Source organism: Fulmarus glacialis, unplaced genomic scaffold (genome assembly GCF_000690835.1).
Source record: "Fulmarus glacialis isolate BGI_N327 unplaced genomic scaffold, ASM69083v1 scaffold36968, whole genome shotgun sequence".
NCBI lineage: Eukaryota > Metazoa > Chordata > Aves > Procellariiformes > Procellariidae > Fulmarus > Fulmarus glacialis.
Window position 1 is genome coordinate 1 of NW_009229526.1, and position 18,330 is coordinate 18,330.

Sequence of the window (18,330 nt, forward strand, 5' to 3'; positions counted from 1 at the left end):
GCGTTTCTAGCCGGGCAGGGGTTGAGCAAGACTTTGCAGCGCTGAAAAGGCAGAGCTGCTGGCGCACCTTGGCCAGAGCATCTTGCTGCCAAAATACTTGGGAGGACGGAGCAACTCCTTGGCTGCGTCTCTCTCCAGCCGGGTCGCCCTCGCATGCGCTGGGGGCTGCAAACAGACCCACCGAGAAAGGAGCCCTCCCTTCAAATGGACCAAAACCAGCGCCAACCTTCCCAAACCGCTGCCCGCCTGCCAGCCGGGCTCCCGAGCATCCCACATGCTCCCCGGCAGCCCCCCGAAATCGGTGGTGCCCTCAAACGTGGACCCCAAGGGCTCCCGGGGAGGGAGTGGATTTCTTTGGAAGGCATTTTTTGGTCAAACTGGGGGGAAAATGGGGAGGGGGTTGATAAAATGCCAGCACGGCGTGGTTTCTCTCAGCATGTGTGGTTTTTCTGTTGGGTTTTGGAGGGATTTTGGTGCGCTGCACCAGGACTGAAACATTTCCAATGAGAATGGAAAAAGGCAGAAATAACAGCAGAAAAAGAAATTGTTATTATATATGGTTTTCCCTTCCATCTTTTTTCAAGCAGAGTAAATCTCTGCCCATCCCTCTGCTGGCTGCAGAGGGGTGTCTGGACTTGACAAGTGGTTTTTCAACCTCTTAGGTTTGAGGTTGGACCCAGGCTGAGAGTCACCCCCTAAAGGTCCAACATGATTGGGGTCAGCTTTTCCCACCCCAGCCCTTTTCCCAGCTAAACTAACTCTCAGGGCTGCTCAAAACAGCATGGAAAATTCCTGCTCTTTTAACGCAAATCTCGCAACTGGGGCTTATTTTTTACAGCCCCTAGTCCTGGAGTCATGCTTGGACTTGCTCATCCCAAAGCTCACTCATTTTATCCAAAATCTGGGTGCAGAGAGGAACATCTTGGCCCTGTGACCAAAGGCGGACACGAGAGACCCCTAATTTCGTAATTTTTAAGCCCAACGCCTGTTTCAGGGGGAAGGGAGGGGAAAAATCTATTTGGATCCTGTCTGCTCGTGGGCTCCTGGCCCAGGCAAGGACCAGCCCCTGGGTAAGGTCTGGGGTTTTTCTTGGGGAGCGGATGCCCCCCCTATTTTCTGCAGGGTGACAGATGGAGGGCTCTGATGGAGCTCCCCTGTGGCATGGGCTGGTGGGCAGAGGATGCCCTGGTGACACATCCCTTGCTTGCACCAGTGCCTCAGCTTTTCTCTGCCTGCAGAATGCTGGCGGAAAGCCAGGCAGGGAAATCTGGGGGTGTTTAGGGTGTTTGGGGCTGTTTGCCAGAAAGCCGGTGCCACGGGGTGAGCACGGTCGGGGATGTGGTTGCTTGAACGATTTGAGCAGGGAAAAAAAAACGTGAATGAGCCATTTATCCCTGTTTAAAGATAACACCGTGGTGGTAGCCTGAGCTGGCAGCATTTTTCCTATCTGCTCATCTGTCTTCTCTGCCTGACCTTCGTTTTGGGACGAGGCTGCGATCTCTCTGTTGCGTCCTCCCCCTCCGCAGCCCCTCGCGGGCACTGCTCTGGCTCTTTGCCCCGTGTATGCCCAGCACTGCTCGCCGATGCACAGATTTTCTTCTCCCAGGCTCCATCTCTTCTTCCTCCCCGCCTTTCCCTCCAGGAGCCCTGATGTCCCATCTGCTGCCACACGAGCCGGTGCCATCCCTCCGCGGGCTGACGCACGGCCGGCCCCGGGGACCAAGGCACGAGCCAAGGCGATGCTCGGAGCCGAGGTAGGTGCAGGCAGGCCGGGTTTGCCTGGGACTGGGGCTGCAAATGGAGAGTTTTTTTGAAGGATGAGGAAGGCTTTTTTGGAAGGCGTTCACAGCCAGTACTAACAGGCACTGAGGTTTGGGGGAAAATTTGCTTATTAGCTCCCTCATCTAGCATTTGCGAAAAGAGACAGACAGAGAAATGCTTGGCTATCTTGCAGCCTCTGCAAACTGCTGAGCCTTTGGTGACGATGAGATGAGTGCCTTCCACTGGTGCTGAAATCACCGGTGGGCAAGTTCTGCGGCGTTCAACCCCAAAATGATGGGCCATGTGTAGTTTGGGGCTTTTTATTGTGCCCCTCTGAAGCCATTACTCTGTGGAGGCATCTCAGCACCTTTTCCTTCATCCTGGGGCCTGCACATGCCACCCTGGGGACAAAAAGTGGCTTCTTGAGCTATTCCTCACGGGGTGGTGGACCCTCTGCAATGCCTCAGTACCTGCTCAGAGCCATCAAGGAGAGGGGATAGGGCAGCGGGCTGCGGGTGGATGGAGAGATGCTTTGGAGATGAGGATCAGCAGGCAGAAAACAATGTGGGAGATGGATTAGTTTTGGGGGATACAAGAGCAGGGAACGGGTCCGGGAGGGACGGGTGACGCTGAACACGAGGCTCCCTCCTGCCTGGCAGGGCTGCACAAAGCTCGCACAGCCATACCCTGCCTTCGCTGCTGTGGACTTTCCCAGTGGACATCGCCCTCCGAGGAGCTTTGCAGCAAGGGCAGGACGGGGAAAAGAAATGCATCTCCTCAGCAGGTCTGGGAAGTGTTGGGGAAGGGAACTGCACACAGTGGAGAGGGAGAGACCTCACCGGTGCTACCGAGATGGACGGCGAGCGATGGCAGATGGACGGCGGCTCTCCCAGAGCAGCAGGCTGGGTGTTTCGGAGCAACTCGCCGTGGTGCCGGCAAGGTAAGGACTCGAGGCTTCTTCATCCCCACGCAGCCCTGGAGCAGGGTTGAGCCCTGCATGGGCCACATCCTGCAGTGGGGCAGAGGCTGGTGGGGCTGAGCCCGCACCCGGCAGCCCGTTTGCATGGTGGCGAGGGGACGCAGCCCAGCTCTGCCTGCTCCCGAAGGGCAACCTGGGACTTTGCTGGCTGCTGTGTGGACACACCAGTCCACTCTAACTCTGAGCTGTGCTGGGAGGATTGCTGGACTGGGAAAACGGAGCTGGAGGCATCTGTTTTCTTAGTCATCCTCCCTGGAGGAGAGGGTCACCCGGGGTTTTCAGCTCTTCCCACGTTCCTGCTCACAGACATTTATCTTTTTACTGTAGCAGGGAGAAATGTCACAGCAACAGCCGATTGCTTTAGGTGTTTTAATATCTGTCTTTACTGGCATTCTCCAGCCTCTCTGTGTACATCCATTACTTTGTCAATAAGGATAACCAGGACAAATAAAGCTCTCTCCTTCCTCCGTCTCTGCTCTGTGGTTTAGGGACTATTTATTCAGGCACACTGGCTCCAAGCTGTCTACCACCCAAAATGAGAGCTCCCATTTTCCTCTTGGGCTCAGCATGGCCCTGTAGCTTTAATAGCATCTTTGGTTTATGCAGTCTGACCTGTGACTTCAAGGTTAAAAAAGAAGTATTCAGATCCTTCATTTCTCCTTGTCTTTCTTTTTGCTCTTTCTCTGGCTGGTCAGTTCGCTGAGCTTCTTGTCTAGCCGCCGCTGGAGATGTGCTCTCTTGGCTGGGTCCAGGGACTTGTCTTTGGAGCCGCTCCCGGGATAGAGAACCCCTTCTCTGCTGATCCTCTGCCGCGCGTGGGCCTTGGCCTTCTCCCCACAGCCGTGAACCTGGCAGAGAGAGAACGGACACTGGTGGTAGCTGGGAAACAGGGCAGCCATCACGTACATGGGAAGCGGGCGATTTTATTCCTGGAGCCTGGAATTCCTCTTCCACCTGCCTTGCACCCCCCTAAAACCATCTCCCATTTATTTATAGCTCCTCTAACAGGAAACAAAACATAAAGGTGATTTTTCTCCTTCTGGAATCTACACAGCAGGTAAACCGTTCTTTTGGACGGTTTAAGTGTCTCCTTGCAAAACTTTAAACATCTGGGGGAAACTCTCACTCGTCATGTGAACAGCTGGATCTTTTATGGTTCACCCATGAGAGCTAGAAATAAAACTGAGCTCCCGATTATGTTCTCTGCTAATACAGTATGACTTGGGGGAAAAAGGAGTGAAACAGGAGTGAAAAGAAGAGACCTTTGTAGCCATGTATCTGCTTCTTTAGTGTAATTAGATCTGTCTTCTGTATTGGAATAAAAAAAGCTTCATAATGCTAATTCTGTGCAGGCAAACCTTTTCCAAAACCCATCTGCGCTGAAGCCCAGGCCATGTTTAAGGTGCATTAAGCCAAGTTCAACACCACCCTGAATCATCTCCACCAGGTCTAAATTACAGATCCTAAAAGTTTACCCCTTCTGTTTGGTCCATCCCAAAGTCATTTGATGTTTTCACGAACATAAGCTGATCTGAGGATCCCAGCCCGTTCTTTCAGTGCCATGACAAACCTTCCTGTCCCTGTTAGCGCTGCTGGAGCAGGTTGTCAATGTTTGGGAATAGCACGCGGCTCCTAGCCAGGACTGGGACTTCTGAGCCTGCTGCCCGATCTAAGCCACCCGAAGCTAACAGACCCTCCAGACCAACTTTAAAACGGGCAGTAACTCCTGTGTCAGTAGGTGCTGGAGCGCAGGTTGAACATCATTCAACGGGGTCTGCTGTGCTGCACTAGATGGGGAGGGGTTCAGCAGCTGGGGTTTGCTAAAGGGGGGGCACGAGCTCTTTCTGAACAGGGACCCTCTGTATGCAGAAGCTCCAGCCCCTCTGAGATGGCTCCAGGTATGTGCTAGCCCCTCTTAGGGCCAGGCATGGGTAGGAGGTGCCAGGTTATTTCACATCGAGGCCTGATAACATCTGGGAAAAGGGCTCAACTTTAAAAGGCAAGAAAAATTCGTTGACATGGATTTTATCCTTCCAATTGTTTCTCATTGGAGTTCTCATTACAATTCAGCAGGGAGAGGCAATTCTGCAGGAAATAAATGTATATCCCAACTGGATTGTGAATGACCATAAATACAACTATTCTTTGCCATGGAAACAGATAGTACTTGACAAGGGGAAAATCTATGCTGAGGATTTATAGGTCAGCTCACTAAATGTTGCTAAGCCCTGGGAGGCTTCATGCGGTAAAGAGCTGTGCCTGGGTGATGCAGGATGAGGGATGATGGGCACAGGAAGCTGCGGCTAAACGGAAAATCGTCACCTCTCAGCCTGTGTACTCGTCACAGCCACCATCCAGCCACGTCAGCTCTGCCCACCGGACTCAAACCCCGAGGCCAGCTTACCATGAAGCATCACGGTGCCAACCCTGGAGGCTTAAACTGACCTTCCCGCCTCTGCACCCGAACAGAAAGATGAAGCCTGACACCAGTTTAACCTTAGTTTCCTTCCTTCCCACATCTGGGGAGGAAAGGGCTGTCAAGCAGCTACAGAAGAACAGCAAGGAAGAAGCTGTTGGTTCAGTGGCTGTCACAATACTACTCCCACAGAGGTGCAGGACATTACAGGGCTGCTGAGATGCCTGCTCAAGAGTCCTCCACTGCAAGAAAGCAGAGCAGAGGACGCCGAGGGACTGCTGTCACTCAGGTATGGATGGGAGCTAAAGCTGAGGCTGCACAGTGTGGAGCAACTCAGCTCCAAGCCAGCAAGGCACTTAAGGAAATGCCTAATTGCTAAGTAGGCACGCAGCACTGCTCTGTGCGGGCTCAAGCCTTCATTTGTCCCCAGGTTGCAGAGGGGACAAGAGGGGGACAATCTGCAAAGAGCTGGGAATCAAGTGTCCAGGCTCCCTCAAGTCACTGCCTTAAGCCCAAGCCTCTTCACTTCTCCTCTCTGCCTTGCTTTATCTGCATGACCCACGAGTGTAAATGCCAGAGAATGGTAAAGACAGGCACAAAGCAAGGAGGGGAAAAAGAAAAAGCTCTCGGTAGGAGGTATGCAGAGCCCACATGTTAACGCCTGGCAGCCCTTTCTACCTGCAGCTCTAGCAAAAGCTCTGACAGAGAGGGTTCTGCTTTACACTCCTTGCAAAGAAATTCTGCCTGGGGAGGTCGATGGGGAAAATTCCCACGTTAAACCCACGCCGCTTGGCACATCCTACTCCTCTCCAGCCCCCTGAGTGCTCAAACCCCTGGGCAGGCTGCCCGGCCCCACACGTACCTCTGGGATGTGATGGCTGAGGCAGTAGCACCTGTTGCAGTGGAGGCAAAGCTGTCCCAGGGTCGTAACGCTGGCTTTGCAGTGGGGGAAGCTGCAGGTGTTGTCAGCTTTAATGGCAGCAGAAATCAGAGCATCGATATCTTCTTCTACTACGCTGTCTGTTCCACTCTTAACTGCTGGCTTTCCTGGGGAGAAGGAGAAGTCAGGGGGAGAGACCTGGCCATTTAACTACCTGCTTAGAAGTTGAGAACAAACCCAAGCAACCCGCAGCTACAGCCTGGGCTAGTGAGAAGCAGCACGGGTCCAGGGAGTCACCGTTTGCAGCGACTGGGATTTCAGCCCCTGTGAGACCCGTCGTGCCAGTAAACTCTGTCCTGTGTTCAGAGGCACTAGTAGGAGCTCAAGGCTCCCACCTGCAGCATGCCTGGGTGCCTCCCCCCTAAAAAGGGCTGGGGAAGAGGAAGGGACCATGTCTGGCAGGGAGGACGGCAGCTCCTGGCTCTATTTTTCCCTGCCTCTGCATTTAGGAGGCAGCCACGTCCTTCAGTGTGGGCCAGGTACTCCTCTTAGTTCCACTCCCCACATTTGGGAGCCTCCAATCTAACTCCTGAGCCTCCCTTCCTGTGAAAGGGTCCCCAGTGTTTTTCTTTCAACTTAAGACACGTGCCTCCAGGCATCCAAAACCCCTCTCCCTCAGATGCTGCAGCCAACTGATGCACGCTCCTGCCAGTTCTCACATCTCTGCAGTGACAAGCATCAGAGAGCTTTCTAAGAGCCACATCCCATGCTCCACGCATGCAGACAAATCCCAAGGCCTGGAGGCAAAAACATGGGGATTAAGTAGCATGATCTATTCAAGGAAGACCATTAATTGTGCTGCTTGCGAAGAGAGCGACCTACCTTTGGCTTTGCTTTTGTCTTTTTTCCTGCTGCTGCCCTGAACGCAGGCACTGGCCTCCTGAGCCTTCCTTGCTGCCTCCTCCCATCTGGCTTTCTCCCTCTGAACTCTCTCCAGGTGCAGGGTTTTCAGGTCCACTCTCTCTGAGCCCTTGCTGCTTCTTCCTGGCTCAGCAGGGACAGGAGTTTCCCTGCTGGGACGTTGTGGCTGAGGAAGGGGAAGCTGCTTGCTGGGGAGGGCAGCTGCGGGTGGCGAAGGCTCAGCAGGCTCTTTCTTGCGAACGCTAATGTACCGGTCCCTCCCTTCCCCGGTGCTCACGTGCTGCAGCCCATACTCCTCTGCCATTAGGTGAACCAGCATCCGATCGTGAGAATTGAGGGATGGGGGGAAATCCAGCTGCGTCTCACTGCTCTCCAGGAAGGTCACCAGCATGGCCTTGAATCTGTCGGCACTGTCTTTTGTCCCCGAGCTCTCTCTCCCAGGTCCGCCTGTGTTCAGGGAGAAATGCGCTTCTGGCTTCTGACCCCCTGCTTTGGTTGCTGCTGCTTTGAGTTTCCTCCCCAGAGGCAGCTGCGGTTTGGGGCCAGATGCTGCGGGGAGCTTTGTGCCCTGCTGCTGCTCACCACGGCCCTCCTGAGTGTAGTTTTCGGGCACGAGGTTGTCAAGGTACTCGAAGGCTGTGCGTACCTCCCCGTGCTGGCTGAAATAATCCACCAGCCGCTTCAGAAAGGCTTGGTTGCTGACGGTGCGGGTGTCGCAGATGACAGCCACGTGGCGCCGGGCGCGGGTCACGGCTACGTTTATCCGCCGTTCTTCCGCAAGAAAGCCCACCTCACCTGTGAGAAAGAAACCAAGGGGCTCAGGACTGTCAGTGGGTGCAGCATTGGCTCCAGGTCTAGATTTGGCCCAAACGATTGAAGGGTTGCTAGGCCGAAGGGTGGGAGTCAGCGTTTATTGGATTCTGTTCCCTGACTCATGCTGTCACCTTCACCTTTCTGCCTCCATTTCACCACCTGTAAGCCAGAGCCAGGGCTCCCCACTTAGCTCCTGGGGTCGGGAGGAGGATGGATGGCACATGGAGAGGAGAAATATTTTCCTGGGTGGCCCATGACACAAGATCAGGCTGGGACCTGGGAGCAAATGCAACATGAAGCAACGTGGAAGAGGCTCACCTTGTGACAGAAGAGGAACTGCAGGTAAAGAAATACACCCTGTCCTATAGAACTCCCCCACCACCTGCCCCCAAACTCTCAATGGGTTTAAAGTAAAAGCCATTTAGGCAACTCTGCAAGGTTTGCTTCTGCTCTCTGGCTGTTTTCTCAAAGAAAAGCAGTAAGAGCTAGCAAATGCCAAGATGACTCAGTGAGGATCAGCTAGAGAGAAGAGTAGCGTGGGCGGTTTTTGAGTTTCCAGCTCCTGGGGATAAAGAGGAGGCCAGTTGGGAAGAAGTTAATGTCCCCGCTGGTGCGGTGACCAGCCTGGCTCTGTTTCTGCCTTGCCTTGCTGTGGCCAAGTAGTCTAGTTTGAGCTGCTTTGAGGAACAGGGTGTGGGCGATCCCCTCTTTGTGCTCTGCAGCTTAGAGAATGATTTCCAGTTTCTCTGATGTGGCTTTGCCTGACTGCAGGCGCAAGTCCAACTCCTCTGATGCGGCAAGAGAGTTTCCTGCTGGATCGGGAATGGCTGCAGAGGGACAGGCACTGCTGGTCAAGGTCCCTGGCCTCCTCTGAGCTGAGACATGCAGCTGCAAAAAGGGTATGGATTTCTCCCAAGGGTCTCAGAGGGCACTAACAACATTTCTTGTGCCCCATGCAGACCAGAGCCATGCCCAGACACCATGAGAAGCTGCCTCGTTCCCCCAGGAAAGCAAGTGATTCCTGCACCGCATCTGAGCTTTGGCTGCTAGCTGTGCACAGGAAGGGAGCTGGGGGACACACGCCTTCATGGAGGACACCAGCTCCAACTGAGCAAAGACGAGGTGAGTCACTCATGAATAAGGACTATTCTTAGTCCTGTCCCCCACCTCCATTCTCCCCCAGTGCTGCTTTTCTTGCTCTAGGCTTTCTTAAAAAAAAAAAAAAAGCCTCCTCCTTCCACACATGCTTTCCCCTTTTTTTTCCCTCTAGACGTCAGCACTCCCAGCACATACACAGTGTCTCACCTTCAGCAGCATTAGCAGCAAAGGTAGTGCAGCAAGGGATGTGTCTCGCTGCGGGTTTGAAAAGGGCAGTGATCCACGCATGGGAGAGAGGTGGTTCACGGAGCGGTCACACTCATGCCCTCCGCTTGAGCTGGCTGCCACAAAACCCTTTAGCACGGGCCAACGGCTCCGCCGAAGGAGCCTCGTGGCTCCAGGGCAGCAGCTTTTTTCTAGCTATTAACTTTCGCTGCAGCTGCTGATAGGAAAGAACTTGATTTTCCACTCTAGAGTTTGCTCCCAAAAGAAGCATTTTCTGTGCATGACTTGTAATGCCAGCTCCTGCTTGCTTTCTTCAGGGAAGTGACCCAAAATAGGCTCCAAACCCAAGAAATAAGCCCCCCAAATTTTCACCTTTTGTCAGAAGTGCTCAGCACTTCAGTAAACGTGGTGCTAACCTGACATGTGCCATTCCTAGGACCCTGCTTTAAATAGTTTCTGAGGCCTCAATAGCCAGGAAACCTTCAAACCACGCAGTCCTGGCTTCCTTTTTACCTGCTGCCTACCGTGGGAGCCTTCCTCTGCAACTGTGACAGCACTTGTACTTGTTCATTCCTGCCAGTAAATTCATTCAGAGCAAAGTGCTAGAGACAGTCAGAACTGCAATTAAACTGCAACTGGCAACATGACGAGCGACCTTTGAGCAATCACACAGTTCCCATTTCTTTCCCATTCCCCATGGAGTAACTCTCCAGCAGTGAACTCTAACCTTTTCTGTTGGATCTCACGAACGACAGGATCACTGCCTCTTTCTCTCTTCCTTGGAAGCCATCAACTGATTTAACTTCTAGCTCTGGGTACCTGTGGCAAAGGTGCTCTCTCAGCATGTCCACCTGAAAAACGTGATAGATACCTTTCAAAGAAAAGCGCAAGGTGAAAAGGATTAAAATGCCACTGTTTTGGTAAAGTCCCTCCCTCTCAAACCCACAAGGATGAATGCTCACATCTCCCGAAGGTCAAGCACTCCTTGATTCCTGAGGCTGGGAGTGAAAAATATCCAAATAATACCTCTTCCCTCCGTGGCCTCAAGCTAAATGTGGAGAAGCTGGCCACAAATGCTGATTATACAATTTGGCTCTGCTGACGTCCACCTTCATCTCTCTGAGGACATTCTGGTATCACTCCTGGAGATGTCAAGGTTTGAATCCACCTCTGTGCATTTGCTCTGCGTGCATGCGGAAAGAGAGAGGAGATGCCAGGAGAGGGTCATCTCACCTGGAGGTTGTAGGGGGCTACAACAGCAATGTCTTGTGCCTTCACACCGGCTTCCACCAAGGTTTGGATGTGCAAACCAGCCAGCTGCACCTCCCCTAGGGCAGAAAGCAGAAGGGGCGGTGATGGGAACAGGCTGGCAGGCAGAGGCAAAGCTGCCAGCTTGGACATGCTGCAGCTCGGACAAATTTGCCCACCTCCCCTTAAACAGCAAGGATAGGCTAAGGAAAGTCCTGCCTGCAGTTCAGCGTTGCGCAGGGGTAACAATTCCCAACCTGGCTTGCTTGGCTAGCAGGTGATGTGCTACACAGCCCCATTCCCAGGGCCGCACAGCGCTTGCTTCTTGCTTTTCCATGTCACCAGCTCGCTTAAGCTTAAGAAGAGCTTTCTGAACAGCACTTGGCTTTCTCTGGCCTTCCTGTATTAATCCAAGAGATCAATCATAATCCAGGCAATAGATCACTCTCCCTCTGAAGTGAGACCCTAGACCTCACTAAAAATTCAATTCTCTACGCTGCAACTGAAAAAACACCACCTTTCCCTTTTATTCTGCTTTTTCAAGTCCCCGCATTTCTAAACCCCCATGACCAAATAAACAAGCTTCATGCTCAGATCCGTGTGCTCAGACCTTCCAGAGACTGCAGGCAGCCTGCCACAAACAACTGGCTATTCAGGGTGGTGGCGGTTCAGAGAGATCTAATTAGGACAAGTTAAATACAAATGTGAGATATTTCACCGGTTTATTGGCTGAACTGACTTTACCCTCCGTTTTGCAGCAAAACACAGGTATAAAAATCCAGAACCTGCAGCATGCTGCTCCAAAAGGCTGCCTCCCAGATTTTGGGAGACGTGCATTTAATCCCCTGCTCAAAATCCCTGAGTTATCTTAGACAAGTCTTTTTGGCTCTCCATTTGGGGACAAGAGCCTTTCTCTAAAGGGACTGGTGCATGGAAAAATGAGAGGCACTTAAATGCTGGTGGGTTTTCAAACAAAAGAAGGCAAAAGATATTTAAACTGGTGAAAACTGTCCTTGTATTTTACAGTCCATTTTCCCTGCCTTGCCAGAGAGGGACTTGAAGCCTCAGAAATCTGTTGCTGGCATGAGATCTGCACTGATGAGCAGAGAGGAAAACAAATGAATCCCTGAGGCAGGCAGCCACATTGCCAAATAAGCTCTTTGGCCACCTGAGAGCGAATGGCTAGAAAAGCTTGTGGCTCAGCCATCGGGAAAAGTGCAGGCAGCAGCCAGGCAGGCAGGGGTGGCTGCGGGCGAGGTGGCAGGGCACAGGTACCGCACACGGAGATCAGTTGCCTCCGGGCACTGCAAAGCCAATCTGGGCAGTGAATTTACAATCTAGGGGAAGATGTTGTCCTGAAAGAAAAGTCTCACCTTCCCCAAAGCCAAGGCTCACTGTGCCCTCCCAGCAATCCTTTTGCCGACAGCTTTCTAGGCTAAAAGTTCTCCCTAACGCTTTTAGGAGAGCTATCTCCACAACAAGGTTGTGATACGTGGATTGTCAGATGAAGCACCAGATTTTGGACAGCCCATATGCAACACATCCTGGCAAAGGCCCTCTGTGAGCCTCTTAAAGCCAGCTAGCAGGTGTGGAGATGCCAGACTAAATCTGGAGGAGCGTGAGTAGCATCCCTGAACAGCAAATCACAACCACCCGCCCTGCCCTGCTGTGGAAGCGAGGACACAAAGGAGGTAGCATCACCATTTTCAAAGTTCTCCCACTTTATTAGAATGGCTATGGCACCTGACTTTACACTCGATCTCCATAATGAAACCTATTTTTTAAGTCAAAAAACAGCAGGAAACTCAATGTCTTAGGAAAATTCATGGAGAAGAGCCATACAGGTCTTCATGAAAGGAGCAGAGGACTGGGAGGCAATTCTGAGCCACGTCTACAGCCTCTCTAAAACAGGCTTGTGCTCTGCCTGATATTATTTGCTCTGCCAACTTGTGTAAAGCACCCGCCGCAGGGATCCTCCACCCTGTCCTAGTCCACAGCATGGAGAAATGTCTCTGCAACGGAACAAGGCAGCCAGTCTGGCCACCCACAAGCTGCACACTGTCATCGCGGCCCTGTGGCCACTCCGCTCTGGCTCGGAGTCCTTTGAGCTTGAGGATTTATAGAGGAAATGATCTCTCAAATAAGCAAGGCTCCCTGGGGACCCCACCTTCCCCCTGCTACCTGCTCTGGAGGGGGACATCTCTGGGACGTGGCTCAGCTAGTGCAGTGGCCAAGCCCACGGGAGGCTGAGGACCTCAGACAATCAATTCTGGCCAACAAAATTTTCCGAATGACAGTACCTGGATTCCCCTTAGACTGTTCATCTTCCACTTCCAGCTCAAACAGGCCACAGCCAGCAGTGTCTATAAGCAATAAGGGAATTGTGGTCTCTTCTGTAGAGATGACGTCCGGCAGGTCCCTGCACAAAGTATTTGGGAAAGGGCCAGTTAACAATGCTGAAATTAAGCCAAAGGGATGATCAGCTGTGTTGTTGCTTACTCCTCCCAACAACACTGCAAGGACAGAGGGAAAACATAGCTGGATATTGCTTCCGAGTGACAAGGCTACAGACCAACAGCAGTGTCTTGTGGGGTGAAAACGCAGGAAAATTGGCTCTGGAGAATGACAGAAACTGAGAACTGAGGTTCACCCCTTTCTGCTCCACCAAGCTTTGGATCCCTTTGCATCTGCAGTGGTGCTACTGAAGAGCATGTCAAGTACAGCAATAACTAAGCAGGGTCCTTTAGCTCTGATGGGGTCCTCTGGCTTTCAGCTCCAGGCTTCCTGGCTTCAGTGTCAGGTCAGCAGCCACAACCAACGGCACAGCAAGTCCCGAGAGGCCCAGGGGAGTTTGGCAACATCAGAAAGCCATGGCTGAAAAGCCATTATTGCTCTGCACCATGGGATTGCCATTTAAATGCTCTCCCAAAATGCAAACAAAGAGCTGAGAGCCCCGCAGAGTCTCACAGGGGCCAGCCAGCAGTACTGAGAGCTTTCTCACCAGCTGTGCTACACAGCCCAGTTATTGCAAGGAAAGGGTACAGTGTGTGGGTGTTAGTGTCTCACTTAAATGGTCTCAAACAGGAAAGATATGCAGACCTGGGGAGATGTGGCAGCTGCTTTCTGTTTCTTACAGTGTTGAGACGGAGAAGGCGTGCCTGAAGTACTACCAGAGATTTGACAGCAGTGCTGTCGGGCAAGAGAAGAAAGCGCAGCACAAGGAACCACAAAGGAATTGGGTTTTCACATCATTCCTACATTTAAAGCTGCTGCTTTAAAAAAAAAAAAAAATTAATAAACGATATTCTAATACCCAAGGAAGTTGCTAGCTGAATTCACAGCCTAGGAAGAGGACGGGCGATGGAGGGCAGGAACGGAAAGCCTGGAGATGGCGGGAGAGCTCTGAAACAACGACGTGTTACTGTACATCACGTACAAATCATGGAGAGCTGTGACTCCGGAGAGTCTGCAAATAAACAATGCAGATGGCAAGCCATCAAAAAGGAGAATTACCTCCAAATGACAGGCAGGGAAGTGAGGGCAAAGGCAGTTTCCAGTTCAAGAGAAGCCCCCAGCTGCAGCCTCTCCTTCCCAGCACTCCTGGCACTGCACGTCTGTTCCTCTGCATTTGTATGCCACCGACAGCCCTCGCTTCCCATGGACTCTGGACATTACTCACTCCATTGACAACAGAAGTGTCGTCTCTTGACTGAAAGTCATTTTTTCTCCTGTCTGAAGCTATTGCTGTTGTAATGCACGGCTGGGAAGGTACGGAGATCAGTAGAGCTATGACAGGGAGCCAAACACCCTGCAAAAGAGCCCAGGATGCACCTTCCCAGTCCTATGGCAAACCAGAGCCCCAAGGAAGAGCTCTTCCCCTGGCTTTGGGGGCTGGCTGCCTCAGCCCAGCGACTGGGTTCAAAGAGAGGCACAAGGTACCTTCCCCATTTCCACGGACCCCAGGGACCAGCAACCAACTTCACTTTCCGCGATCTCCTCCAGAGCGGGACCGCCTCCAGCTCCCCATTAGAGAGTTTCCTTCCCTGTGGAGGGTACGACAGGTTTATCTCCCTCTCTTTGTAACATCAAACCTGACAGGCTTCCCATCTCCTTTATACCAGCCCTGCTTACTGTCCTACCACTGTCCACATCTGTGCAGACAAAAGACTTCGAGCAAAAGCCAAGTTCTCGACGTAACTACTGATAATCCTGATTCTTTGCCTGCTCACAGTGGCCACGGAAAGCCCTTGCAGCATCTCTCAGGGCCAGGAAAAATCTCGACCCTGGGAATGTCACTTCAGAGGACTAATTATCTACATAAATCTTTCAGGTGAGAGAAGAATTCATGCTCTTCTAAGGCAGTGAGATTGCAGCAGAACTGGCTGTTGCCTTGGAGAAAAGCTGTCAGTGTTTCGCTATCCCTTCAGGATGAAGGGGAGAGGCACTTCTCCCACCTGCTGCAAACTAGCCCAAGCTGCAGAGAAGGATTTTTGTTCCTGGGGAGATTCTTGGTCTGTGATGACAAACCAGGTTGTCCCTGCAGCCAGACACTGGATCCAGGCTCAACGCACTGCCCTAGGGCATCCAGGCACCCTGTGCTTCATCTGGGGGGAGGTGATCCCAGCTGGGTGAGTTGCACATCACAACTGAGGGGCATTCTGGCTTCTGAGCATCTTCCAGCTCTCACACTACTGGGGGGGGTTCCCCCATATGCCCCATCAGCGAGGGGGTGTTAGTCCAAAAAAAACGTGCTAAGGGAAGGTAGACCTGACACTGTACTTAGATAAAAACTAATAGCAGAAATGGCTGGTGATTTTCAAACCATCTTCTCACAGACTGAGTCACAAATTTTGAATGTGAAAAATACTGCTTGCAGCCTCCCTGACTTAAATTCTGGAGATGTGTGGGGGTTTCTGAAGTGCTTCGTCACCCATTTCAGAAACAAGGGAGATTTGGGAAAGTTTTGCTCCCTTGAAAATACTCTGCCCTTGAAAAGTTCCCTTTTTTTGAGAAAAGATGGTGCTGCAAAAATCTCTAATGGATCACAGACCAAGTGCTCCAAGTGCCTCCCAGAGCAGAAGTTGGTAAGGAAATATGAAGTTGTTTAGAGCAGAACTGCACTTCTTCCAAAGACCAGTCTTTGTCCTTCAAGTAGAGGGGATGAGACTTGCATCAACAATACTGTTCAGGGAAAGGTCGTGGTGGGAGTGTGGCCTTACTATCATACATTGGGGATTATACCCCGGAGAGTCGTTCTGAATGAAAGCCCGCAGGCTTTACAAGTTCAGCTGGACCAAAAACTCCCTGCCACCATTTGTAGCACAAGGTGTTTGCACCTCGACCTCCTCCCAGCCATACGTCTCAAGACTGGGACACGCTTCTTCAAGCTTCACCTCTCAAAACGGCACCGAGGTCACTGCAAATTCAAGGCTAGAATACAATCATAGGGGCTGGCTTTGCCAATGCCAGAGGTGTGGCGGGGGCTACGGTCTGGATCACTCCAGTCAGATCTTTCTTCGAAGGAAGACCTCAAAATGCTTTCAGCAGAGATGGAGATCCCCCTCCTTGCACTGTGCTTTGGGACTCTTCAGGTTCCTCGCCAACCACCCACCAGCCCTTAGGAAGGAGGTAACAAAAAGCTACAGACACAGATTTGTCAAATGCTGATGCTGCCGTTGCAGCTGCAGCCCAGGCTTTGGCTGCTTTCCAGTACGAGCAGGTAACTCCTGCGGGCACGCGCCAGCCTTCCACTTCCCTAGGATGCTTCTGCTTATAAGACAGCTTTTCCTAGAACTGTCAGAGAATAAAACTGACTTATTTCTTGCTTAGGTAAGGGATTAAGCAAACCATTTGGCCTAAGCCAATAAAAGACATGAGATGCTTACAAATATCATGAAGGAATTTGTACTAGCAACCTAAACAAGAGAAGATCATGGTCCAATATCAAGCCCCTGCATTACCTGGTCTTCTACAGAAGCACTGAAACTTTACGTGGTCCAGTGCCTGAACTGAGGATTGCTGTATTCATGCGGTATGTCAGCAGGGCTGTGGACTGGCAGGTTTGATTATGAGTTTAGAAACCAGAGTCTGCAGGAAAAGGCCCTGAGCAGGGGACTAAGCTGCACTGTGGAATGGAAAGAAAAACATTTACTCCTTCATCAGCTATAAAAATAAACCAGCTCATCAGAATAATAAAATCACCTAACTTCAGCTTTTCAGTTGGTTTCCTATTTTAACGGTTTCAAACCATTTTGCCTGGGGTTCTTCACTAGTTGCTATTTTTAATTTGCAAAGTTAAATGGAAAAAAAAGCATGGCAAGGAACAAGAACAATCAAGAAGAGGGTTTTGTACAGCACTGATCCTGGAATTAGATCTATATGGCTAAAACATTGCCGAATAAGTCCTGTCCATCTCAGCTGAGCACTGATGAACCAGCCTTGCCTACTCTTACCTAGAGAACCCACCACACTCACCAATAAAATTATGTACGTAAACACAAATGTATATAATATATATAATACACCAAGACAGAAGTCAGCATAGCTTCACTGATGTAAATTGAAGCTTAATACAGAGCATGCTGACACAAGCAGAAATCCCCGTGCTGGCTGCAGCGGATGTAGATGAGGGTGCCGGGGCTGTCTCGAACACAAAGCTTGCTCTTCCCATCCAGGTAGTATTGTTCACACTGTTCACAAGTAAGATTATTTTGAAACAAGTATGATAAAATGGCCTTTCCAACTATCTCTGTCCAAAACTGGATCTACTATGACATGTAGAGATTCTAGGGGAATATAAATTTTTCCAACTCCTAAGTATTTTCATTTAAAAAAAAGTATTGCTAAAAATACAAAAGCACCATGCAGACAAGCACTGTGATATTTCTTGCTTCTCCAAGTCCAACAGAGAGAATTAATGTTTTCCCATCCACCTCCCAGAACTGCACTGACTGCAATTCTAAAAAGCAGCAATTATTGACAGTCACAGCATGTGTTGGCAAACAACTGTCCGTCCCAGGGTGCAATGGAAATGAAATGCTAATCACTTCCTTTAAATTACCAGAGAAAAGGGAAACCACTGTAGACAAGGAATGGATCCGATGCCATCAGACCTGCCTCAGGTGCTGTCCTGGCAGTAAAACTATCCAAGCTGGAAAGGGAATCTTGCTTTCTGATCTTTCTGGTGTCGATGTTGGGACCAAAGATGGGACACACGCTGGCCCTCGTAATCACGTGGACATGTGGAAACACAATAAAAGATTGGTGTCTGGTCCTACCCTCAGTGACAGCTTGAGATAGGGAAACACTGCTTCGGGTACGCCCACTGCAGGTCAGGCCTTCATATATTCTCACCAGATGCAAGGGGATTTTATTTGGTTGCTTATCATACCAAAGGAGGAAACAGAAGATAACTCTTCATGACTTCTTGTTACATAGGAAAAAGGACACCTCCCCCCCGGCTCTTAATGTTTCCCTGATGAAATAAAAGATGAAACAGAAATGCTATTGCAGGGCCAGGAGGAATGGAAAACTCCATCATAGGGAAGGGACAAACGCTGCATGCGATGGGATGAAAAAGACATCTCTGCTCATATACCAGTGAAGAGCAAGTCACTTACTTGAGCAAATGCTGGGCTACTGATGGGTGAGCAGTGAGCCGGCCACTGTACATCTCCGAGGAAGACCACTGCATGATGGCCTGGTGCATTCGGTACTGCACCGTCAGCATCTTCACAATCTTCTCCCCGTACCTCTCGATGAGACGCTCCATCAAGCTGAGTGAAAGGCCCTTGGCAGCAGCCCTGCATGGGAAAAGCAAGTCAGAAGTGGAGTCTAGATGTCTGATCTGAAGTGATGATCTAAGGTACAGATGTAACCCTCTTTGGACTAAAGAATCAATCAGCATCTCACTACAGATGCAGCCCCGGCAGTGCTGCAGCTGGAATTGAACACAGTGTTGATCAATGCTAATGGCGTTAAGTTGCAATG

General features: G+C 51.0%; 1 protein-coding gene across 1 annotated transcript in view; it reads right to left on the bottom strand.

Annotated features, from left to right (window-relative positions):
* Positions 1–3,390: 3,390 nt before the first annotated feature.
* IGHMBP2 (immunoglobulin mu binding protein 2) overlaps positions 3,391–18,330 on the bottom strand; it is a gene marked incomplete at its 5' end in the record, with an annotated part of 42,911 nt that continues 27,971 nt past the window's right edge. The window contains 7 exons of the mRNA XM_009583885.1: positions 3,391–3,588; positions 6,019–6,203; positions 6,919–7,752; positions 9,821–9,944; positions 10,327–10,421; positions 12,642–12,760; positions 17,961–18,143. Coding sequence (XP_009582180.1) covers positions 3,391–3,588; positions 6,019–6,203; positions 6,919–7,752; positions 9,821–9,944; positions 10,327–10,421; positions 12,642–12,760; positions 17,961–18,143 — 1,738 coding nt within the window. The remainder of the gene's footprint in view (positions 3,589–6,018; positions 6,204–6,918; positions 7,753–9,820; positions 9,945–10,326; positions 10,422–12,641; positions 12,761–17,960; positions 18,144–18,330) is intronic.